The sequence below is a fragment of the Contarinia nasturtii genome, unplaced genomic scaffold, assembly GCF_009176525.2.
Source record: "Contarinia nasturtii isolate CC-2019 unplaced genomic scaffold, AAFC_CNas_1.1 Cnas_scaffold_2108, whole genome shotgun sequence".
Taxonomy (NCBI): domain Eukaryota; kingdom Metazoa; phylum Arthropoda; class Insecta; order Diptera; family Cecidomyiidae; genus Contarinia; species Contarinia nasturtii.
Genome location: NW_022199438.1, coordinates 193,316 through 218,990, shown reverse-complemented (window position 1 = coordinate 218,990; position 25,675 = coordinate 193,316). Strand labels below are relative to the sequence as shown.

The 25,675-nt window shown below is 35.4% G+C and overlaps 3 protein-coding genes across 7 annotated transcripts in view; 1 reads left to right on the top strand and 2 right to left on the bottom strand.

Annotated features, from left to right (window-relative positions):
- Positions 1–7,397: 7,397 nt before the first annotated feature.
- LOC116347781 lies at positions 7,398–15,000 on the bottom strand. 4 transcript variants are annotated; one of them, XM_031778509.1, is made up of 11 exons: positions 14,603–15,000; positions 14,360–14,387; positions 14,056–14,317; positions 12,833–13,210; positions 12,609–12,713; positions 12,057–12,406; positions 11,792–11,907; positions 10,142–10,513; positions 9,885–10,000; positions 9,542–9,817; positions 7,398–9,341 (listed from the first exon to the last, which is right to left on the bottom strand). In XM_031778509.1, the coding sequence occupies exons 3-11, from the start codon at positions 14,279–14,281 to the stop codon at positions 7,528–7,530; spliced, it is 3,753 nt and encodes a 1,250-aa protein (XP_031634369.1). In that variant the 5' UTR covers positions 14,282–14,317; positions 14,360–14,387; positions 14,603–15,000; the 3' UTR covers positions 7,398–7,527. The 4 variants fall into 4 exon arrangements, with proteins under 4 accessions (XP_031634369.1, XP_031634371.1, XP_031634372.1 ...); XM_031778511.1 differs by having other exon boundaries at positions 14,704–15,000; XM_031778512.1 differs by having other exon boundaries at positions 14,900–14,983.
- A 3,055-nt stretch (positions 15,001–18,055) lies between these two features.
- On the top strand, positions 18,056–20,155 carry LOC116347794 (toll-like receptor 3). The gene has a single exon (XM_031778524.1). The coding sequence runs from the start codon at positions 18,121–18,123 to the stop codon at positions 20,002–20,004; it is 1,884 nt and encodes a 627-aa protein (XP_031634384.1). The 5' UTR covers positions 18,056–18,120; the 3' UTR covers positions 20,005–20,155.
- Positions 20,156–21,661: 1,506 nt separating this feature from the next.
- Positions 21,662–25,675, bottom strand: part of LOC116347788 (serine protease easter-like) — a 31,022-nt gene continuing 27,008 nt past the window's right edge. For both annotated transcript variants that reach the window (XM_031778518.1, XM_031778520.1), the window contains 11 exons: positions 23,575–23,717; positions 23,371–23,505; positions 23,227–23,269; positions 23,096–23,158; positions 22,947–23,000; positions 22,730–22,882; positions 22,365–22,498; positions 22,292–22,295; positions 22,045–22,188; positions 21,836–21,966; positions 21,662–21,768 (listed from right to left, as the gene is read on the bottom strand). In XM_031778518.1, the coding sequence (XP_031634378.1) occupies positions 21,715–21,768; positions 21,836–21,966; positions 22,045–22,188; positions 22,292–22,295; positions 22,365–22,498; positions 22,730–22,882; positions 22,947–23,000; positions 23,096–23,158; positions 23,227–23,269; positions 23,371–23,505; positions 23,575–23,717 (1,058 nt within the window). In that variant the 3' untranslated portion in view covers positions 21,662–21,714. The remainder of the gene's footprint in view (positions 21,769–21,835; positions 21,967–22,044; positions 22,189–22,291; positions 22,296–22,364; positions 22,499–22,729; positions 22,883–22,946; positions 23,001–23,095; positions 23,159–23,226; positions 23,270–23,370; positions 23,506–23,574; positions 23,718–25,675) is intronic.

Below are 25,675 nucleotides of genomic sequence, written 5' to 3'. Positions count from 1 at the left end.
GCGTTAATTTAACGCCGAAGATGTTTTAATAGCAAATTCGAATATTATATACTTTGTATACATCATTGCGTTAAGTCAATGACTTTTTGCTGTGCAATCAACCATTGAATCGGCTTGCATAAATGGCAAATTTCCATATTCCTCACTTTATTTATAATGAAATTCAATGGTAACCTCTGTTTAGTTTCGTTTATTTATTTTTTATCATCCACTTGATACCATCCAAGAATCGAACCAATCATGGTGCTCATTCACTTGATTGAACGCAACCGATAAGCTAATTACAACTGATTTTATTCAATAAATGCGCTCATTCGCATGATTGCATACAATTACACAGAAAAAAGTGTGAAAAATAAACGAAAGTTAAAAAATTTCGTCGAGGTTGGCCTCGAAAGGTTTGCTATTGAAAAGGATTTTAAAGAAAAACGAACGGATTTTTGCGATTCTAAAAAAAAAGATTTCTTTTCGCAGAAATGATTTATCGACGAATTATTAGTAAAAAAAATTATTATTTATCTATACTTTCGTCGGGTTTGAGTATCTTACATGTAAAATGGAATCAAAATCGCTGGGTTTTTTGCGGATTCGAAGAGATTATTTTTGTTGTTATTGATTTTCGAACTTTGCTCTCAAGCTTCACGGTATTCATAACTTCAATTCATCATCAAGAGTCGAAGACACCTTTGGTTGATATGGTTTCTTCAATTGGATTGTGTTTCAAATCATTGGAAAAGTTATTGGAAATATGGATTGTGCGTTTTTAAAAAATGGTTCGCATTTCTTGCTCACAGCGATTCGGTTTTAGAAAATCCGATTTAAAACTAGCACATAACAGATCATCGAAACGAATTTTTTTTGTTTACATGTAGAAACAATAAGATTAAGAAAAAGTTTTTAATACATTTTGAGAAAGAAATACACAAAAATTGTATTCACACCTGTCGCGTTGGGGTCTTCTCTGCTATAGTCGTCATGGAGGAAGGAGCAAAAAATACAGATTGAAAATACAAAAGAAACAAAGAGTATAGAGAGAGACAGCGAGATATAAAGGCAGGGAGAGAAAAAGTATAACAGAAAGAGTGTGAAAGAGAGAGGGAGAGAGAGAGAGAGAGAGAGAGAAGCGATTACAAAAGAGATGAAAACGCGTGTGGATGAACACAGCGACCAGAAAAGCTTAAAAGTGGCACATTTGGAAAATTCCATAGCGACTGGTAGAGAACTCCTCACAGTTGTGCCGCTGATAAACGTCGACAAACAAAGCAGCTACGCAAAAAAAAAAACGAAAGCATGAAATCGAATCAAAAAGTGAAGACACAAAAAAGATTGCCCGACAGGCAATAAATTAAAATGTCGTGTGATGCCTTCAAGTGAATGCCAAGCAAAAGATGGCACAGTTCAAGCTCAATGTGAACATGAACATGGAGACAATTAATTTTATCCATGTTATTTATACGCCTTTTATTGGTGTTTATTATTGTTATCACCAGCGGCATGGAATTTCAGCAGGCAAACACATTCAATTTCGATTCGATACGGTCGTCTCTATTTCAATGCATGCCATTGTGCTTGAAGTTATAGCAGCAGCTTCGTTTTTCCAGGCTACGTACGAGAAAAAAAAAACAGCCCCAAATTGTCACCTGAGAATGAGTGCATTTTGAAAATAGATAGCTCCCTGCCTGGCTGACCTGCTGCCATTGAAACACATAAATACAGTTTTTCACCAACAATTTGTAGCGTCGACTAAATAAAACTATCGACTCGATAGTAGTCAGACCGAATTGAATGAGAGACACCGTTTCTGCACATATGGATATAGACAAAGACTACCCAAAGGCAAGAAAAGGACAAATACAAAGAGATCGACCGATTGAGAGAGGGAGAGAGAAAAGCGTTTATTTTTTGTCAAACGATGTGATTTTTCGAGTATTTTTCATTCGACGCCGGTCGATTTTATGAGCCTAATGAAAAATTAGTTGATCAATCTTCAATGAGACGCTCCAGCAATAAATAGACATGCACCTTTGTGTCCATGATCTCGTGTTATTTTGAAATTGATAAATTGGACACTACTTTTTCACTGTCCACTTTCGAGATTGCATGCAATGTTGTTTACATGGCCCCGTGTCATCATCGGTGTCTCGGCATCAAATACCAAAATTTCGTTGCAATAATTTTTTTCTCTCCCCACAACATCGAAATGAAGTTTCAGGTAAACGACGCATCATTTTCTGCTGAAAGATAGAAGCATAAAGTGGCCGAAAAAAATGAAAAAAAAAAAAACAAAAACAAATCAAACAGACGAAATAAAGATGCGGGACAAGTTGGAAAAGTGAAGACAAAAAAGGTGCACGCGTTCAATTCAAAGGTCACATTGTTGTTTATCTTTTCACTTGCAGTCGTTTTCATTGTTGTTTGTTGTGCAGAAGTGTAGAAGAAGATTGGAAAAGTTTTTTTTTCTCGTTATTTTCGTTTTTCACCATTCGAGAGCGCCGTGATGAAGAGAATGTTGTCAATCATTTACCCGATTTGGTTGTGCACGTCGACATTTTATACCGGTGTACATATTTTCTTGAATTTAATTTGCATGTTGACTATTCAAATTTGAACATCGGTTGTACGCCCCTAACGCCAGCCAGCCATATTGCCATTTCGACCATGGACTGCCATGATGTTTCATGTCATTGACAAAATACATCGAAGAAACAGCTGTCATGTTTACAATATTGTGACAGAGGCTCCACAAATTGTATATATACGCCGTATTCCTTCTTTTCTCTTTCGAAAAATATCTTTTCGGTTTCCATAGTCTTTGCTTTGAATCATTTTCCATGCTCCTTTCTTTGAATGGTCATTTGTGAACGAACCACACAATTTCGTTGACATGAGTCCAGTTTTTTTGTGCATCTTGGAGAATCGACCCCGTGTGTGTGTTGGTTCATTCAGTCGTTCGTTCATTTGGTGGCAAATGAAGAATGAGATGCGAGTGCCAAGCTTTGTCTGCATTGTTGCGAAATTTCTAAAATAAATATGGGTCAGTGGCTGTCTCAGGTCAAGAAATCAATGATGAAATAGAATTTATAAAAAAAATGTGTGAATGTATGCAGTTCCTGCAATTTGTTACCTTATTTCAATACACAAAATGCCGAAAAGAAATGATGTCGACTGGCAAAAATGCGAATATAAATCTGGATGATATTTAAGCAGGCAGGCAATTCCTTGCAATTCATTGTACCCAGATTATGAAAATATATATATTCGGACTGTAGTTTTCTCAATAGAATAAATGGCTGAGTTATTTAAACAGATGCCTGGTTGCGTCTGTCGACCAGTGCCAACACATCACCCGCTTTGAACACGATTTAGACTTGGAATTTTCGAACCGAACAGAAGGACAGAAAGGAGGAAAGAGGGAGAGAAAATAAGACAGACGGAGATGCACACACAAAGAAAGGCAGAAATAGAGAGAGAGCGTGAGAGAGTCGGTGTGTCATGTTTTGGCTTGGACGTGAAAAAGAATTATGTACGCATCGAAACAATGAGCGAAAAGACTGAAAAGCACCCGATCGCATTCTTCGTTCGTACATTGAAAGCGACGTTTGCACATTTTTGGCACCAAAAATTTATGCACACATTCGGCTATATTGGATTCTTCTATCTTTCTCTCAATTTTATGCACTAACTCGGTGAGCGTTCATGTTCATTCAGTGGTCATTGTATTCGAAAATATATATACATATATATACAAAAGAAAGTGCATGCATTTAATGCAGGCATGAGTATTGATTTTCTGATCAAGTTCTGCCATTTCTCACCTTAACTACCGTCTTCACCAAATATCCCAACAATTATAAAATAATAATTCATGTGGATGCAAACGAGCGTTGGTGTGCTGCGATGCCTTTGGCAATGGTGCTTACGCAATTCTATCATTCGTTCCTTCTTCTCGCCGGCAAAAAAAGGGGAAAGATCCTGACAAACAGAAAGTGAACGAGAAGAAAAAAAAACTGAACAATATTTGGCAAAAACGGTTTCCATGCACTGCATACAACTGCTCGGTCAAGTGAGATACGAAAACCAAACGGGCTTCGGAAAAAACGACGACAACGACATAATAAAGCAATAATTAACGGAACACAAAATTAAATTTATGGCAAAAGCATGTTTTAAATGGGTCCTGAGTGTTCAACAGCGTCTGATACACATTCCTGTTCGATTTTTTTCTTCTCTACCTCTCTCTCTCTCTCTCTCTCTCTCTCTCTCACGATTTCGTTTAAATTTTCTGTTCGCTCACTTTTCTCTAGCCGTATTTCGGTTGATGTTTTCACAAGGTTTTTGGCGAGAACAAGTGGCGAATTTCTCGAGCTTTGTGCACATTGAACACTCACACAAGATACGATCTGTTTCGATTTTCAACATGGAAAACAGAACAAGTGACGCCGAAAACTATGAGCTCTTTTCTCATGTAAAAGCACTTGCCAGACAAAAACTACCATAAAGAGCTTAAAACACACAAACCCCACGACGCACACACACACACAGCAAAAAAAAACTAAACACACTTCATACAGCTACCACTACAATTGATGTTGTTGCTATTGCTGCTTTTGCTACGTTTTCGATGAATAGACAAAAATTTCGTCGCAATCGAAGCGAACATTAATTTCACTATAAATATTATTAGAGTACTGCAACAAAACCCCAAAAACTTAACAATGATGAGAAACAATAGAGACGAAGGCGACGATCTCATGATAATATCACTGTGTCTCTACGTTTACCTCTCTGTTCCTCACTTCTGTTCTTTACAATTTCACTCCTGTATTGCATTTAAACAGTTTTACCCTTGCATTCTCTGGCTTTTTCTCCCTTTTCTCGGTCTCTCTCTCTCTCTCTTTCCCTCTATGATTGTGTGTGTGTGTGTGTGTTTCTTTTAGCATTGTTGCTCAATGATGGCGGGATGCGGTTTTCCACTTCTATGTATGTCTTTTCAATGGTTTCTCGTTAACACTTTCTACCATTTTTAAAATGCATGCGATATGCAACCCACCACCGCCATCATCACCACTTTTACTTTAGTTATGGTATACCATTCCAGATGCTAGTGTTTCCTTCGGTGTCAAACTGTAAATTGCTTGCAAATTTAATGTTGAGTTTCTCTTTAAATGCCAAGGAGGAGTCGCCGTCATCACCGACAACGTCATAGTTATCGTTATTATTGTTGCCGATATCGGGAGGGTAAATGCCAATCAAAAAACTATAAACAATTTTCATATCATATAACGTCGAATATGCTCATAGCCAGCACAAAGAAATTGATGGGAACAAACACAGAGCGTTGCTCACCTTATTGAGGTTTTCACCAGTTTTTGATGTGCTCTTTTGTTTTTCCCCCAAAGGATATTGGAAATTTAAAAAAAAAACCATGGGTCCATTAATGGTTACATTGTCATCAAACTTTATTTTTCATTCAGAAGCTCAATTTCTTCATTAAAACAATAAATGAGAATATTTTTCAATTAGTTCCGCCATCCATTTCACATGTTTACGTCTATCTCTTTCGGCCCCTTTTATGTCACTCTCTTTCTCAATTCCGTTTTTTCGGTCTCCCTTTTTTCCTTTCTCTGAGAAATAAAGAGTAGAAGTACTTCCCCATTTAAAAACGAATTCGTAACGAAAGTCTTGCAATTATTCCGACATCAAACCGAAAATTCAAGTGAAATCAAATCAAAATCAAACATTCGAATTTAAAATCGAATCCGATCGGCAGAATAGCGTGCTATGCGATTCTATGCTTTGATATTTTACGTGTTGATTTTGCCATATATTTACTATTTCAATCTCGAAAATTTTGTTTGAAAATTTAAAATTCATATACTCATCCATTGAGCACCGCTCAAGAGTCTACTCACTTCGATTTTGCCAATCAAAAGCCGAACGAACGTGTTTGTAAAAAGAAAACCATCAGCGGCAAGAAACCAAAAAGCCAAAACAAAAAAAACGAGGGCTTGCACTTTCTGTGCACATTCCGTGGAAGTAGTACGTATATGCTGTTGCGCTTGCATTAAAAATGTCTGAGTTTGATCTAGTGCAAATGACATGAAATGTTGTAGTTGTGAATAATGAATACGCTGAATGTTTGCGAGTGAGTGTGTGTGTTTGGCAGCGATAGAGTGGCGGAAGATTAAAGCGATGAATGTTTTATTGGTTGAAATTGGTGTGATGTTATATATGTTTGGAATCTAGTTTGTGAGAGTGCCTTTAAAATGTGTGAAATAAAATATGAATTTGTACGTGCTTTGGATTTGGTAAATATAAGTGTGTGTGTGTGTGTGTGTGCGAGTGCGAGAGAGAGTTTGATTTGGTGTGCGCACATCATTGGTTGGTGTGCGGTGTTGGCGGCGGCATTAGTTGATCTGCCAATTCAAAATAATTTAATCATCACTTCATGCACCGGGGATCATTTTGAGATGTACACCAAATCGCATATAAATCACAATATCATTTCGAATGGTGAATGCACTGGCTGAATAGAAGTTGCAACAAAAGAAAAGTCTCATTCATTATTTAATCGCTGTTTTATGCTCCCCGTTTTTTTTTGCTCTCATTCACCATTTAAAGCATAAAAGAGTTGACTTGTGTTTGCGCGGCATTTTGTCCCTCTGGTGAATATTTGGCATGGTACAATCAATGCACACACACATACACACCAAAAAACACACACCCAACTTTTGCATTATAAGCAGTTGAAAAAAGAAAATGCATGTCTCTCCTAGCGAGCGCACAATCATGTTTGGAAAACAAAGAATCAAATATTCGTTGCACATCACCCCCGCTCGCCTTCAATTTTTCGCGGTTCATCTGTTCGCATGAATATTTTATCAGTTTGCTTGGTTTTTTTTTTTCATTCGTGCCGGTTTTTCTACTTCTCGCAAAAACGAATAAATCTTACAAAGTGTGCGAAAAGAAGCGACCAGCTGGTGAAAAAGGATGAAGAGTACGAACGGCTGGTTTAAATAGTGTGAGAGACACAAACAAACAAAAAATTGAACCAAAAAGAGTCGTTGCATTTGTTGAAGAAAAGCAATCGTTTGCCAGTGACATGTTGAAATGAGAATTACATCGAATCGGTGTGCGCCTTTTTTTTCTGCGTTCGCTCATTCTCTCTCCCGTCGATTTTCCCATAAAATTTACAAATCGCGAGGGATCGGAAATATTGAGTCGATGAAGAGACTAGCTATGCTGTAAAAAAAAGGCCAACTCGTTGTACTGTTCATGACATGCGAAAATACGGTGTCAAATCAAGAAAGAGAGATAGGAGAAGAGAGAGGGGAATATAGAAAAAAACCGTCATGAAAATGCATTAGTTTTATAAACGAAACGAACAACAACAAAAATAACGAACAGACAGAAAAAAATAATCTCATGAATTTATTGATAGCTTTGTTCCAAAGTGTGTGTGTGTTTTTGCACACTCTATTTGGTAAGTTTAAATGGATATTTCCTCTTTCTCGCGTTCGTGTACATTTAATCCAGTGATTCGCGGCGTTGTGTCTCTTGTATGTCGATGGCAGCCGTTGTGTTATGGGTCGGATGTAAATTGGCATGAATATCAGGCATGGCCGCAATGGATTTTAAAACATCACTGAATAGCATTTTTTGCTTTCGCACCGTATCGAATGGTCCGATTTGTTTGGTGCTACGTCGTTGATGGCTTTCATTATTATTGTTTGTTGATGCATCTAACACATCATTCGCGTGTACGTTACGACGACCTTTACTGAAAATTTCTTCAAGCTTTTGCTTTATGGCATGCGTTGATGTATCATCTCTATCATTTTCGAGTGCATCCAATTCGGTGAGATTTTCGTGGGCTTTTGTTCGCGACAGATTTGCCTTTTTATTAACACATTCGCTGGGCGGACGGTCAGTTGTCGTACCATTGATGTCAATCACATTCGACACCGATGAAAATACCTTTCGATTTCGATGACCGATCGTATTGTATAGCTCTTGATTAAATGCAGGCGGAATTGGAATTTTGGCCGGAATCACTTTCATCGGATCATTGTCAATGTCTTCAACGACTAAACTATCCGGCGCACTAATCGAATGATTCAACGATGTATTCACACGCAATGCATGTGGTATTGTTGGACTGAGTGAATTTAAATTCGATTTGGTTGCGGTCACATCGTCACCGTTTTGACCGAATAAATTCTCTAGACGCATTTTAAGGGCCAATCGTTTCTCATCGTTTTCATAGAGTAATTTTTGCTTTGGTAACGCTTCATAGACACCAATATGGAAATTTGGACCACGTCTTGAATTTGTTTCACTCGAATTAATTGGCTTGATGACACCAGGATGAGTGATTGGATCGCTTGTGATTTCCGGTGGATTAATCGGCGGTGGCGTATTTGATTTTTCAATAAATGACGTTGATTGCTCGAAGTCATTGACATTTAGTGTAACATGTTGCTCAGAATGAACTGGTTCGGAGGCGGTCTCAATTGCGGACTCACTTATCGACGAATTTGATTCAAATTGACTTGAATATTCACTTGAAACATGAACAATTGCACGCACTTCTTTTTCCTCCTCCGATTCACTGTCTTCAAACTCAGACGGTATAGACAAAATCAATGACCGTGGTGATTCATCAATTTGCTTATTATGAATTATTGTTTGGCTTAATACTCTATCGTGCATATTTCTCTCAAACTCTTCGGTGTACTCATTAATATGGTGTTCATTTTGTATAGGCGATTCAGATTTGTTTCTATCATTTTCGACGGAATTTTGCACAAAATCTACTTCCACAAAGTAAGTAGTACCGTTCGGCTCACGACACTCAATGCATGTATCTTTGATATCATCGACTGATGAAATTTCGTCCAATTTTGAATGATCGATGGCATTTTGTTTTTGAGATAATTTTGCGACGGCAAATTGCGGTGAAATATCAAATTCTTGAATTGGACTTTTTGTCACATCATCAAGCTCAAATTCAACACTCTCCGTTTCGATAGTTTTCACCACTTGGATGGGTTCACATTTGACCTGACTCGGTTGAACTGGATTGGTTTTCGAGTTGGTTTCATTCGATAACTGATTTATTATTACATTCGGTTGTTGATTTAAAATTGTTGCCTCTTTAACTCCAGTCGAAGAACGCTCAATATTTTCCAATGCTATAGTTTCAAAGGACGCCGTCATTGTATCGGTGTATTCGCTTTGATTCAAATCATTTTCTGGAGTGATTGCATTATTCGACACACCATTTGCCGGCATCTTGCGTGGTGGTTGGTATTTCAATGCACAAAAATAGAGAATTAAGCCTGTGAAAAGAATAAAAATGATTAAAAAACGAAAAAGAAGGAAAATGGGAGAAGGAGACTTTAACCCTCAGGTGAATGAGAGCAGGTGTCTCAAAAAAATCTTTTCTGTCAGCACTTATATCCAATGTCCATAGTCTTTTCCATCCTCTTCACTTCAAAAGAAATTCTATCAAGAAAAAAATGTGTTCGAAAAAACTTACCAATTATCGTCCAAACAGCGAATCGAATCCATGCGATTGCTTCGAATGTGGTAAATAAAAAGATGCATCCAAATGAGATGATGGCTGGTAAAAATGGATGTTTAAAACTGAGTGAAAACACTGCATTCCCTTTCGGTTGTATACCAAGTACAAAAACAATGACCACCAAACTGGCTACCAAAACAGCAATGAAAATCCAACACAATATCGGTGAAATGATGTCATCGTTTGACAGCATGAATTTGATAAGAATGGCTAATATTGCAGCTAACAAACCTGAACGAAGCGCAAATAATCATAAATTACATGTTACAAATATTCGAAATCTTGCTCTTAAACTCACAGTAAGCGAACAGCAAAATTGTGACCAAATTTATTGAGCGTATTGATTTCGTGCCCGGTGTCGATGTTCCGTTTTCATGTGAATGCTGTAAACGTTGCTTGAAGCGGCCACAGTGTCTGGTGAGCAGAAAAAAAAGATAAATCACATAAAAATTGGTTATTGGGAAACAATGCATTTAACGGGTCATAACATCGTCGCCGCTATTGCCACACAACGTCACCATTGAAAAACGAAAAGCAAACAAGACATAAACTTACCTCAAAATCATGATGTCAATGGTTAAAGCCAACATCATGAGCAACGTTCCAATCGAAAGTATATTAATGAGATGTTCAACGGTGAATAATCCAGCCAACAAGCCGGAAAGTATTGAAAATAATAATAAACAAGTGTACATTTGCCATCGTTGTTGGTTTTTTCGTCTTTCGTTGCATTCGATGTCGTTGGTTCGATTATTGTTGTGTTCGATGGTGGTTGTTTGGTCGTTGTCATGATATTGCTGCCGTAGTTCTTTGCATCGAAAATGGTTTAAGCCAAACTTTCCAAATAATTTGAATGTTGAATCGTACACATCGTTCGATAGTATCGTGTGCATAACACGTTGTACAGCATGCAGTACTCCATTTAAACTATAAAGGAAATAATAGGGAAAAAACACAAAAAGTATGAGTGAAGGAGAATGGGAACCGTTTTCAGAAATTGTTTTTTCTCTCTCTCTCTCTCTCTCTCTCTCTCTCTCTCTCTCTTCCCCAGCATAAAAAACCCTCGAACCTATTTCGTTAAGTGCCAAAGATTGTTCTTAATTCGTAAATAAATGGGCATGTATTTTTGGTTCTGGTGAATGTTGCATCGGTATTTGTTTCGTTAAATCGTGCCATCAATTTTGATGTTGGAATTGTCGGGTAATTTTTTGTTCCTCTCGAATATAGTTATTTTCACCCATTATATAATTCGGTGCCTCGGGAAAAACAAATGCCAAAGAAAACTAATAAATAAACAAGTTTTCGTTTTCCAATTTCGATGAAAGAGAAATCACATAAAATAGCACAAAATCGAATTTCCAATGAACAGTTTTATTTGAGAAAATTCGCTCTTTTCAGTTTTATTTGAGAAAACCAATAAAACATGATCGAAATGAGAGCAATTCGAATGATTTTTGGATGTGTATGTGAGAGAGAGGCGGGGGAGGAGAATGACATAGTTTGGTTGTTTGAGTTATTGGACATTCAAGCACATATCTATCAATGCTTGCTTTTGACTACGTTTCCATACCAATTATTCAATTAAAATACAAAAATATCTAGCATTTTCTGCATCTCTTTTTCAACACATCCCCGCACACCATTCTATCACCTTGTACGCCAATTGCATGCGTTTGCGGGATAAAACTTAACCAAAATGTGTTTTCTTTTAGTGCCCATTGAAGCAGCATGTCGAAAGTTTGTTCAGTGTTGAAATCGTTGCTTTTTCATGCTTTGAAAATGCTCTTCAGTCGGACATTTACCTTTCAATGTTTAGATGCATAAAGAGAATGAGCATTTTGTGTTTGCGATGCATGTACTGCAGGCGTAAATATTTGGAATTTCATTGGAAAATACTTGATAAAATGAATTTTTGACCGAGTCAAACGAATTTTCGGAAGAATACTAAGTGAGAGAATATTGACTTTCGTATGGGAGAGGACGAAAGAGGGAAAGAGAGAAAGATGCAGAGATAGATGGTTCGAAAGAGAACTAAGCAATAGGAAGTGCACGAGGGAGGAATATAGAGAGAGAGAGATAGAGAGAGAGATATAGGTAGGTAGAGAGAGAGAAATAGAGTGAAATAACATGAAAGAGATCAAAAGCATCTACGTCTAAAAAAAGGCGATAAAATGAGTGAATGTGTCTATTTTTTGGTGTGTTTACCTGCCAGCAAGTGCTATGAAACCAGCAATTAATGTTATGAATCGAGTGGCTGTTTGCATCTCATTCGATTCACGGAATACTGTTTTGATAACAGATATCAATGGTAAATGTTCATCCTAGAGAGAAAAAATACATTTCAAAATGTTAATTTGATGTTGAAAAACAGTTCACCGAAAAATTCCGAGTAAAAATGTTTTCATTTGAAAAAAAAAAAAAAATTCGGAAAAAAAAACTGAACAAAGTTCAAAGTGTGTGTGAAACTTGCCATCGAATGGACGGGTTGAATGGTCGTCAATGCAAATGCCATACCGAGTAAACATAGTAAAATGACTGTGTTAATTGATAGAATGGCTTGGGTTATGGTTTTGGTAAAATGTTCAATGTTCATTGGTTTCATATCACCGATGGTGGTGTGTTGTTTTGCAAACCAAATCGATTTTGCCCATCGGCTCATGATCATGCAATCGAATGCAATAAACATGAATAAAATGATGGCAACACCCTTAAATACACCGTTCACACCGTATGCATAAAAACCACCTGTTTGGACGGTCGAATGTTCAGCATTATCGACAGCAGTGTCACCAATATTGTGATTCCAGTTCTTAATGTCGGCTGAATGACGAGAAAAAAAATTATTAATATTGTGTAAATGTGTTTTCAATATGGAATAAAAATTATTGGTCCAAATAAGCTCAACGTTCACTGAGTGGAAATAATAAACGAGCCTAAACATATTCATTCCACTGAAGCGAAAAATCACATGAAATTCACATAAATTTCAGTTGTTGGTTTTTTTTCGAGCCCACATATTTACCGTTGAATATGCCGAAAAGTAAGAAAATCACTGTAATCACCAAACTCAGTACGATTGATATCACATTGAAAATGGTACTTCGTCCGAGCAACAGCAGCAACGGCACTTTAATATATGGAGAGAAAAGTCCGGAGTTAGTTTTAATTGAGCCGATTTAAAATTTGGTGTATTTTTTCGGTTTTCTTCTCGTGCGGTGCAAAATTGTTATTTGATTTTCAACTTACCGCCAATTACGATCGGCACCAAAAGTGCCAGCACATCAAAATATTCACTCAAATACCACGACATTGGTATGATTTGGGTCAAATGGTCCAATGAGTCGAAAAATAACGCATCGATATAGATAATCAATGCTTTCGAGATCAACGCCACAATCACCATATACTCCATAATTAAATTCCATGCAATTACAAAAGCTGCAAATTCACCATTACATACATAAACTAGAATGTATGATGGCAACAACCATTCAACTACCATTGAATCGGCTGCGCAAGTACTTTGGCTAACTGCCATCGTTTCGTCAGCCACTCGTGATAATCGAACCGGTGCTTTTATCGCCGATAGCACAATCGCTTCATTCAATTCCGTATAAAAAGTACCTAGTTTTCGAAAATTCGATAAAATAAAAAAACAGGAAATTCACGTGAATTAAACACATTATCAAAAGGTATGTACGAGCTTTTTTTGGCAATAATTTATAAAAATTCGACCGAGGAGTTCCCGTGTACAAAAAAAGTGACTGACTATTTTGGGACAAACTGACTGACTATTGACTGTAAAAACAAGCAACCTTAGTTAAATTTAGTTAACTTCAAACAATTAAAGTAAGCTATGGTTAGCTGCAACAGCTAACTATAGTTGACAATAATCATAGTCACCCGATAGTCAAAACGTCCCAAAATAATCGCCTGACTGACTGAGTAACTATAGTCGATTGTTTTCCATACAAAATTTTAAAATTCATGAATATAGCTAACTATAGTCACTTACAGTCAATAGTAACTTAGTCACTTTTTTTCCACTCGGGCTTGCATGCAGTTTGAAAAGAGGTTTAGCACAGAATCAGAGTATATGCAACGAAACATGGTCAGAAATAATAGTGTTCACAATCCCGACAAGGACCCGACAATTATCGCTACAGGTCGGTTAAAGATCCGAAAAAAATCCGGGAGGTCCTGCTAAAAGTCGATTAAATCTAGTGTTAACCGCTTTCTCAGTTGAAGGCGGTCAAAAGACCATAGAAACCATTGACTTTTTCCACTTTTCTCCAAAAAATCTATCAAAATCTTAATACCCGTAAATGGACCGAGACCCAAAAATGCGAAAATTTTAGTCTCGGCCGGTTTCGGACACGAAAAGTGATCGTGGACGCGAACACTGCTACAGAGTCCAAACATGAAGGTTGCATTTGAAAGATTCTCATATTTAAATTGCTCGTTTTTACCTACTAAATATACTATGAATGCTGCGATGAGAATGGATATTATAATTGATGGTCCGGCAACATGTTTCACCACATAGCCAATTCCAATGAAAATGATTATTGCAAATGTTGAACTCAATCCCATTTTCATCAAATCAAACACATTTAGACGATGTTGTTGCTCGCACACAACGGATTCAGTAGTACGTTGTGACCCATTTGCCGGCGCTCCATTCGATGTATCCATATTTTTTTTGGTATTTATACGCTCTGCAAGAGTTTCGTTTTAAACCCGCCAAAAACAATTCGAGATTTTCATAAATGCATCATTCACTGTTTCACGATTTGTCGGTCTGGAAAATTTCAAGTTGATATACGTTTATCAAAAATTGATTTCACCGACTGAATTATTTTGTTATGAATCATTCACGCTTGTTATTAGTCACATGAAGTACGTGATATGAAAAAATATTTCACACAAATTCAAAACATTCAACGCAGAAAATTTCGACGAGAATTCGGGAAAAATCTCACACTTTTTGCAATTTCAAAATAGCGAGAAAAATACCTCAATCACACACTCATGCACTCTAGCATGCACTTTTTTGGTAAATTTTAGTATAAAAAAGAACGATGCAGCTTCTGTCTGCACTGAAAATCGCAGCTCACTCAAAAAAAAGCACGTAACACAATATGCCACAGGTAAATCAGATTTGTTCCAATGCATACACCGTAATCATAAATGAATATCTTATCTTGTTATCTGTCTCTCATTGTTTTGCATTCGGTATTGTTTGCAATTTGTTTTTTATTCGACACTTTTTTATGTAACAATAATTGAGTCACCGGCGATTTTGTCTCTTACTTGAAAGGAATTTGGCGAATTGTTTGAGCAATGTCCCCGAATCAAATCGAATGTGGACTTGAATGCTTGACGCGACAAATCAAAGCACGATGAGATTTGAGCTAACACTGATATTGCCACAAACGATTTTACAACCTTCACCGATCTACTGGAATATAAACGCGCGTTGGAGATATTAAATCTGATAACGAGTGATAACGACGACTTATCACAAGAACTTGTTCAAAATGCATAAATACACACTCATTACACAAACCGGTGTGATTATGATGTGTATATGTTTTGTTATCAATGAATCATAAACAACAGCGACGCGTATTTTTTCAACCTGTTGATCTGATTTTAGAGGCATTGTATTTTTATTCAAATGACGTCAACCCAGATAAAAATGGTTGAAGAAGAGCCAAATTACTATTTTAACCATTGTCGGCCATCACAGTAAGTCTATTCACCTTATCTTCTTATTAACTTAATGATTGAAGTTAAATCATTGAATGATTTGTCCAAAGACCTTTCTTGTATTTATGTCAGCTATTTATTGTGAATTGTGCATTGTTAATGCGATGGAATATAGAACTTTCACAATCTACTCGAAATTCTTCGAATGAATTATACCGTCACAATGCAAACACTGACGTACATTGGATCCGGTTGAGGATCCATGCCAACACACACCAAAAGTGACTGAGTTGAATGAGCTTAACACGTACATGGTACACAAATGCAAGGATTTTATATGGAATTTGGTTTTTTAAAAATCCATTTGACGTAATAGCCTATTGAAGCAACGTCAATTCAATTCTGGAAAATAAAGTTTATCAAAGCAAACTTTCTATGACTAAGAATGGACAAGAATCGAGTCAATTTATCGTATCGATTGTTGACCAGTGATTAAAAGAGGTTTGTTGTAAAATCAAACATTTTATTCAAGCCAAAAATAAATGTAATGTCGTCATTTACATGATGCAATCATTAAAATGCCACAGACAACTCGTCAACCCGTAAGATTGCGTAAAACCAAATTGTTTGGAAAAATTAAATTTTTTTTCATTTTTTTTTCTTTTTGATTGAAACTTTTTTTTTGGAGGAAAAATCCCCCCTCCCCTAATTTCTTGTTTATTCAGCGGACACTCGCACCTAATCCATATAATTTTCAAGTGAATTTACATGAATATACGAAAGAACAGCATTTACGCAAAAGTGTTCGCACCTCCGCGATGCCTGTAACACCTCTGATTCAAAAACGGAGACCAACTTCTTCAAAACGATATTGGATTGCAATTAAAGGTAAAATTGCTCAAATAAATGTGAAAGCCATTGATTTTAAATCAAAATAAACCGTTTTTGATGAATTCGTAAAACGATTTTACAAGGTCGGTCGATACACTTTTGCATGCGGTTTCATGCTTGATGTCAACAGAGTTTGCACCGGAGACGCTCTCAAATCACTGAACACAGACTTGTGCTCTACCGTTTAACGTGACAGTTAGTCATAACTTTTGTTGATCTCTCTCTCTCTCTCTTTCCCTATCTCGGCGCTAAAAAAATGTTTACACAAAAAATAGCTCAAAAAGTAAAGTCGTATTTAATAAACGACGCCAAAACCAAGCGGGCCTAATAAGAGCCCGACACGACCAACTTTTCGATGTGTTTTCAACTTGTGAATCGAATTGAATCTCGTCTCTATAAAGCCATGCAAAAATCATCTTGTGAAAAAGTTTTCGTCTCTTCAGCTGGCACGTGTCATTTTAGTCGTCGTATGATAAGTTGATTTAAATGCAACATTTTTTACCAGCTACGAATGTGCATAAGTTCAAGAAAATACAAAAAAAAATGTGAACTATTAATTTCAGATGAAATTTATCGTCAAAACCATCAAATAAAATTACTAGCGAAGTTGAATTATTTGTAGTTTTTAACAATTTGAACAGTTATATTTCGTTCTTCGTGATATGTACGGGAAATTGCATGAAATCACATGAAGTTGCTGAAACCTAGACAGATTAGATAAGTTATAAAGACATAAACAATAATTATGATTAAAATTCGTTTGAATAGTTTATTTGGATAGTTTGGCACTCTTAAATTATGAGTCATAATCTTCTTTAAAAATGACATTGATCTTATTTCAATGCAAACAGAGCTAAGTGTTCTTTAATGTATGAAAAACTGAAATGAGAACGCAGAACATACACAAATGCGATCTGAAATAATTAAAATGTTTATCAAGTGATGAAATCGACACCAACTGTTTTGTTGGTATTAGAAAAAATTGAACTGGGACAAAGTTCACACAGATATAAATTTATTTTTTTGATGTCAACACAATTGCAAGTGTTTTTAGCGTTGAATTTTATAGCTTTGAATACTATTTTGAATACATTGAAAATGAATTGAAATCGATCGTTTTATATGTCGGTTGAATAGACTAGACCTAAAAAATGTTTTTTGTATCGAAATGCGCCATTCGGATTGGCGAAATATCTGGAAGAATTACATGTTTTTGACAAAAAAAAATGTGTATCATCCTAAAGTCGTTCAGATGGATAGATATGGCAGGTTTTTCGATCGAAGAATTTTTTGGTGATTTTTGTGTGAAAAATGTGTCGAAAATGATTTGTATCGCAAACTTCAGAGTCTTTTCGATATAAAACACTTTTTTGGTCCAGTCGACTGTTGATGTGAGCGATTTTCGCCGATATATTGAAATTCACATGGTTTGACTGTATTTGTTGTGTGCCAAAATTTTTTTGATCACACTCATACTAGTTTCAAGCATATTGACTGTAGGCGACTTGCTGCTTCAATATCAAGTAGATATTTACTATTTTAATTGTAAAACTTTTTTGAGATGTATTCAAGCTTAAAAATACGACTAAAATTGATGAAATTTGGTGATTTGCAATTGAAATTAGAACTCTTTCCCGTTTCTTCCCCTCTTTTGTTGTCTATTTACTCCCATTTTTTCTCTTTCCTTCTCTCTCTTTCTCTTTCTCCGAACTTGTAAGTCTCTCTCTCTCTCTCTCTCTGAATGTGTATGTGTCTCTTTACATTTATTATTGAAATCGTTTACACTCAAGCGACGTAGTATTTCTGTTTTGAAAGATTTCAATTGAAATTCCGTTTGTCGTATGCTCTTGTCTTTTGCAAAATTTACCAACTCATCAATATCAAAAAGAATCGATAACAAGTAGTTGTTTTTGCTCCGTTTTACTCTCAAAATGAGAATTATCATCTCGTTCATTTTATTAATTCAAGTGAACTATTTCGTGGTTTATGCCACGAATAGTGAAATTACTTATGCGATTTGCACGAATTCCACAAATGTGATATTCTCTTGTGGAGTCAATAATCGTGCAAACCCACAACCAAGTGCTGAAAAATCGGCTGGCTTAACTGCTAAAGGCGAAGTTGCTGATACGCCTGTTCCGTCTTTCGAGAAATTTAAGTCTGAAAATCAATTGGGTGAAAATGCTGAAGAAAAAACCGAACCAAAAGCTGCCGAAAACGAGGATTCTACGCAAGAAAAAACTGCGTCGGCTGCAACAGTAAAAAGATCTGTGGATGGTGAAAATGCAGAGAGTGGTGATGTGAAGCAGCCAGATCAAGCAAAAAAAGTTGAAGAAGTCAAAGCGGATTCGACAGAACCGACCTCTGAACCGTCGAAAACTAAAGCACAAAGTGAAAATAAAAGTGAAGCTCCGAAAGAGAATGAGCAAGTAACGCCAGAGGCACCGAAAGAAACAACTATAAATGAAGTTCAATCAGAAGATAAATCGAAACAGCCCCCCGAAAATGACGCGACCAAAACACAATCCGCCGATGAGAAAGTCGAATCGGAGAAAAAAGACGACAACACATCTGAAAAACCTGAAACTATAATAGATGCAAAACCAACAACAGGTGATGTAAAGGAAAGTTCCGTTGAGCACATTTCAAGCCCGGGTGCATCGACTTTCGAGTGTTATTGGAAAGGAAACAATTTGACAACGCATACAAAAACGAATTTCGTGTCAATTCATTACCAGGATTGTCATTTTCCACAGTTACCATTCCACACCACCTTGCTCTATACTTACGAAAATCTTCGCATTTTCAACGTGTCCAATGTGGGTCTGAAGGTGTTTGAAGCGGTTACAGGTGCAGCACAACTCGAAACAATTTTGGCTTCATATAATAACCTAAACAAAATCCATACTAATTTATTCTCAAATTCGAGCAGTTTAACCACATTAGATCTGTCGCACAATCACATTAGCGAAATCGAACCAATGGCTTTTGATGGTTTGAGCGAATTAAAATTCTTGAATCTTTCTTGGAACAGTCTCGACACCGTGGAACAAACACTTTTCGCCAAACTAATGCACTTGGAGTATTTGGATCTGTCACACAATCAATTCACCGTTTTCGATGGCCAACTCTTTGCACCGCTTGTGCATTTAGAAATTCTGACCTTGTCAAACAATTTGGTCAACAACATCAATGCATCCACTTTCACCGCATTGAAGAATTTAAAGCATTTGGATTTATCAAACTTAAAATTGTTCAGTATTGAATCGGGTACCTTTTCGAATTTACTCGAATTAAGAACATTGAATCTGGCGAATAATAGCTTGAACAAAATTGACTTTGAGCCATTCCACGCACATGTCAATTTTACGTCGATCAATCTGAATGGAAATCGTTTGACCGATTTGGATGGCTTCAAAAACGAATCGTTCCCGAAACTTGAGAGCTTTGGCATAACCAACAATCAATTTAATTGTACGTACTTGGAAACGTTCTTGAAGTCGGTCGACTCAAAATCGATAAGTTTTACATGCGGTCAATCGGCGTCAAATGGTGATAACATTAATGGCGTTTCGTGTGAAAAGGAAGGTATTTCGGTGCGAAAATATGTCGCCGGAATGGTTGAAAACGTCGAATGTGCTTTTACGACAATGAAAGTTACATTGCTACTTCTTTGCATTGCAATGTTGGCCATGGTCATTTTCATTGTGATCGTTCGGCGAAAGGTTAACAAAGCCACTGGAAGAGCCGCTGTTTATGAACTCACCGAGGACGCAGAGGGAAGAAGAGAAGGAAAAGCCGTTGTTTATACGTAAATTTTGAAACGGTAAGATGGAAACGGCATTTGGAGTATGGTAGAAAGGGGAAAAGGATTAAAGTAATCAAAAGATATTCAAGTTTTAAAGTTAACATTTCAATTGATAATTTCAATCAAACACCAATAAAAAACTTTTGCAAAGCAAAAAATGAGTGTTTTTCAATTTAAATATGTTGTTAACCACTTTTTTGACTATCATTGGAAATTCAAATGTAGTTCGGGGCTTAAAGCTCATCATTTAATCCTGTTTTTTATCCATTTCGTTCAACATACAGTTCAAAATGTGAAATTTATATAAATTGCAATTTTATTGAAGCGTTGTTAACCAATTCGAAGCCATTCTACGCATTCCAATTTCGATGGCATCAGATTTTGAATCTATATTCATATGGAGCGTATCAATTTTTTGTGAACAACTCACAATACCGAATGCAGATGACAAAAAAATGCGTTGATAATCCAAATTTAATTCACATTTGATTTGCTTGTTTATTGGTTATTCAATGTTCATTTCAATCGGTTAATAAATGCATAAATATTTACGTTTTGCTAATTTTCTTTTTGCCACTAACATTGGTCACTATTGCGTTTATGTACAAATTGAAGCTGTTTTTTCTCTCTCGCTCTTCCCCCTCTTGATCAGTAGTATGAAAAAAAGGTTTTGTTGTTACTGTTTAGAGTCTACCAATTAATTTACAGTTTGTTTTTATAATTGTTGTCGAAAAAATCCGCTTGCATTTGGACTTTTTTTTTACCGTTTAATATTCTCGCCACAGTAAATATGTTGTTGGCGGTGTCAATATGCGATGTGTCATTGAATGGTGGAAAAAGGTATATTGTATATGGAGAATCGCTTCAATTTTCTCTCTCAATCAAATCATAAAATTTATATATTGAATTATTGCTAATTATTATTAATGAAATTGATGGAATACCACTCCATGGATATATTTTCATTTATTTTTAATACCAATGTTCATATGTTGATGCCACATTTATATTGGTAATTTGACATAAATTGTTCAAAATTTAGTTGCAATATATTGATGCAAGTGACGGAAGCCATTTATTTACAACGCAAAAAATTAATTATATTTTTGAGGTTTTTCTATTTATTTAATAATAATAAAGTTTATAATAATGTTTATTCACCGTCAAAACTGGCTGAATCATAGTTTGTGATTGTACATAATTTTTATACATGTGTTGGTGGGAAAAAGGTATAATCATGATGGATAGCATCTGATCTTCATTAAAAACCACATCTTTTAAATAATAGAGTATAAAACAATTTTCAGTTTTGTAATAGAAGAAAATAAATTTGAGTAGGATACTTTCAAATTGCACTGGATACAATGAGTCATTTTTAGACCCCATATTTGGACGTTTTTAGATGACACGTTGAGAATAAATGACAAAATAAAGGAATTTTATACTTCTCCACGTCCAAAGATCACTCCGAACGACTAAATAATTAAAAAATAAAGAATCCTATTACGCATATGGTCACCAAATACCGATGAACAAAAATCGCTCAAAAACAATATCAGATCAAAAAAATAAAAAAAAACATTTAGAAGATTGGCTCTTGTTGACCAAGACAGCGGAAACTTTTATTTCGGATTCAAATATGTGAACAATGAACATACATTAAAATTCAAAGATTGATTCATTTTTTTACATTTTATCGTCGGATTCGATGATCATGTTAATTTTTATTTCCAATTTTTTCTTTGATCCAATCCACATATTTGTCCATTCTCTGTTTGAATAGAAATCAATTGTTAATTGTAGAAAATTTGCAAAACTGAATGAATTTCTGAACGTACTGTATATACTCCAGGCCATCCACGTTGTCCGCACGGCGTACGTCCGAATGAAACAAGACCCACTAGGTAGTGATAGCTCATTCGATTATTTTCTGTAGTTTCTGTGTCCATCAGAGGTCCCCCTGAGTCACCTGTTAAAGAGAAACGACATAAAATAATTTGGAAAATAAGTTTGTAATGTTCAAATGACATTTTGTACAATTATGTACCTTGGCACGTATCAGTTCCGTTTTTACCTCCGACGCACAATTGTGTTTCGCTCAAAGTAACACCGAGTTCACTATATATTTCGTTACATTCTTCCATTGACTTAGCATCTAATTCGACTTTCAACTTCAAGTCACTGTTTAATGCTATGAAAATAACACAAGAATGTGTTAAAATTGTAATAAAATTATCGATGTTTCCAAGATGAAAATAATATACTGGTCATGTTAAATAAATGTAGATGCTTACCTGTCTAAAATGGAATTATAATAAAAGAATAATTAATTTTTTTTTCAACATTTTTGGAATCTATTTTACATACTTCGGTTCGTCCCCAACCTGCACCCCATAATGGTTCTCCGTCGTAGACTTTACCAACTACTTTTTTCGATATCGGTAAGCAAATCGGTTTGATGAATGACGTATATGTAACTTCTCGTCCTAACCGCAACAAAGCTAACATCAAATTCAAAAAAAAAATGTTAAAATCGATCAATTTAAAATTTAAATTGGGATGCGAATAAGCAAATATAATTTTTGTTTTTTTTTAATTCTGTTTGTCAGCCTGTCATCCTGTTTCATTGCTGGTATTTTTATCCATTTTGATTGGAAATTTCGACTGAATACATTACATATGCATAACATCAAATGAATTAGCTAACGCAGTAATCAATTAAATTAGTGTACCAATATCATTTGGATGTTCTCTTGAGTTAGGCATATAGTTTTCGTGTATAATCTGCTGCACAACCTGTATGTCTTCAACTGGAGGTGCGCAAATAGATGTCATCTCATCACAATCGGGATTTGTTGACGTTTGCCATTCGCCCAAGCGAACCCCTTTTAAAATATAAAACATCGCTTTAATTGCAACAGTTTTGAAAATATAGTAATTATCTCAAACCTGACACTATCCATCTTCGTTCATGTAATTGTTTATTATCTAAACAATGTGCAGCTTAAAAAAGAAAACAAACATTTATTTTATTTATATTATTAATTTATTGAAGTCAGTGTAAATGATATGCCAGTGGGACCAGCAATATTACATACCTGTGACGACCCACCATTTGTTTATTAGCGCACCACCACAATGATAGCCACGATTGCCACGAGCTGCAATAGAAATAGACAAGAAAATATAAAAAAAAAATCTAAAATTGTTTGAATTTTTGGTCAATTACGTTTTGTGTATTCAATCATAGCTATCCAAGGGTACTCATAGATCTGGTCCATTATATATTGATTTTAGATTTAAAAAATTATTAAAATATTTTATATATCGATATATCATAAAAATTATATCATAAAAATTATATCATATTTACATCAGTTGGTTCTCCTCCCACGATATTTGCATGCAAGTCATGATTTCCACAACCGTTTATATCGCCAGGTGTTGGTAAAACACCTGAATCAGTAGGAGGTGGTGGAGCAGGTGGAACATACAATGGACAGCAAATCTAATCAAAATTTTAATCACTTATTAAAATATAGCCATTTGAGATGCAAAACAGTTTCATCGAAATTACCCCAACATTATTTGCCCCGCATGCACTTCGACGTAGATACTCAACGTTTCTTGGATCATGTCTTGGCAACTGGTCAAGTAAAGGGCACTGATGTAAATAGAGACAATAACCTGGGTTGCGAGTAGGTGTGATACATTGCTCTTCTGATTTTGTTAAATAAGAAATGAATTATAATAATTAATTTCAATTGATAGCTAATTTCTGATAGAAAACCTTGCGAGAAAATGAACTTTGCACAAAAAGACAAGAAGTGCCAAATATGAGCCGCTGCACAACATGCATTTATTACATATCTTTTATTGTAAATATGAATTTATGAGAAAACTAAATCTGATATAAGTTTTGCGATACAAATAATTTTTGATACACTTTTCAATGCCTGTATGCTATCGTAATGACGTGAAACTTTGCACGTGGTATTTTTTTTACACAAAAGCCGACATTCTGAAAGTTTGAAGAAAGGAGGATGGGATTTTGAGAGTTAGTCACTTTTATATTGGTAGCACTTCACATATAAACAAATGGAAATAATGTCAGTGATACCAACATAAAAATGAAAAAGTCCCATTCTTCTTTGAATACAATTTAGGGGTACTTCCATCCGAAATTTTGTATGGGAGGTACTCCTAAATTATATTGAAATTTCTTTAAATTTGCTGAGATTGTGTATTTTGGTAAGAAAATAAGATTCACAAGTTTTTATGGTGATTAAATTACTTCAAATAAACATTTAATGCGTTTTGTTGATTCGAAATGGATCGGATTTTTTCCCAAACTGTGTAGTTACAGTAATTTAATCACTTGTAAATCTCATTTCCTGGCCAAACTACAAAATTTTAGCAAATTTGAAGAAATTTCAATGCATATTTGGGGTACCTTCTATACAAAATGTTCATTTTTGAGCGAAAAATCCAAAATTTTGTCCGGGAGGTACCCCTAATATGCATTGAAATTTCGTCAAACTCTCGAAATGTTATTTTTGTGAGATAAAAATAACCTGTGCAAAGTTTCAGCTCATTACGATACTGGTATCGAAGATTTTTTGTTGAAGATTCAACGAATACGACATCTATTAAAAGACATACAGATTTTTGTTACTAAAGAACACACTGACTCTGATTTTTTGTGTCCGTTTGTATTGCAAATTCTGCAATCAGTTGTCAACCGTAGCTGCTTGTTCAAAATTTACAACACACACGCATACACAGAATCGGAGTAGTGTTCTCAGTACTAATACGTTTGCAATACAGCTATATAGTTCGCTAGAGCTGTGTAAACACAGCACTAGTAACGAAAATCTTTATGGTCTTTAATAGGTGGCGTATTGTTGAATTTTCAACAAATATTTTCATACAAAAAGTGCTTCACCAGCGCCCACCGCTACAATATCATACAGGCATGGCTTCCATACAAAAATCCAATTTTCTTTTACATTTTTGTATGAAAAGTGTGTCGAAAATGAATTGTATCGCAAAACTAATACATATTTTTGAGTGTTTAAGAATTTGGATTTAGATTTGTATTTTCAATCTTAAATTTTTTATGTCGTTAAAAATCAATTGTTACCAGAATTCACTGAACAACAAAAAACACACAACCACATTGGTCAAAAATACTTTACGATAATAATTTAAAATACATTTTAGTTATATTTGTCATAAAAAAATTCGAAGCGAACCGAGTAAACTGAGTTATTTAAATATTTTCAGCGATTTTTGAGATAAATACACTGCCAAAGTACTTGGAAGTAATGCTTGATGTATCGATGCATAAACGAGTGGAATTCAAAAAATATTTCGAAGCCCCAGAAGGATCCGCAGAAAAACTAACCAATCTAATCAAAATTATATGATTGAATTCGAGCCATATCGACTTTCGTCGAAAAATTCATGAAAATACACAGAAATTCGGTAGTTTGTTGTACTAGATCCACTTGACACAAGGTCGATCGAGTATTCTGGATATGTTTTTTTGAAAAGGCATCTGAAGAGCTACAAACTGACCAATTTTAATCAAAATCGTAGAATTTAAACTCGAGTTAGAAAGTACAAATCAAGTTGTTTTCAGATTCCCATACAAACTCTTAGGAAAAACTTCATTT

Bases quoted from the DNA above. Each gene is read 5' to 3' on its own strand.
- LOC116347781 (XM_031778509.1), bottom strand. From the start codon at position 14,281: ATGGATACATCGAATGGAGCGCCGGCAAATGGGTCACAACGTACTACT. The intron at 12,407-12,608 runs GTAAATATGTGG...CTCGTCATTCAG, and splicing joins ACTTTTCGGCATATTCAACG to CCGACATTAAGAACTGGAAT. The intron at 11,908-12,056 runs GCAAGTTTCACA...TTTTCTCTCTAG, and splicing joins TTCAACCCGTCCATTCGATG to GATGAACATTTACCATTGAT.
- LOC116347794 (XM_031778524.1), top strand. From the start codon at position 18,121: ATGAGAATTATCATCTCGTTCATTTTATTAATTCAAGTGAACTATTTC.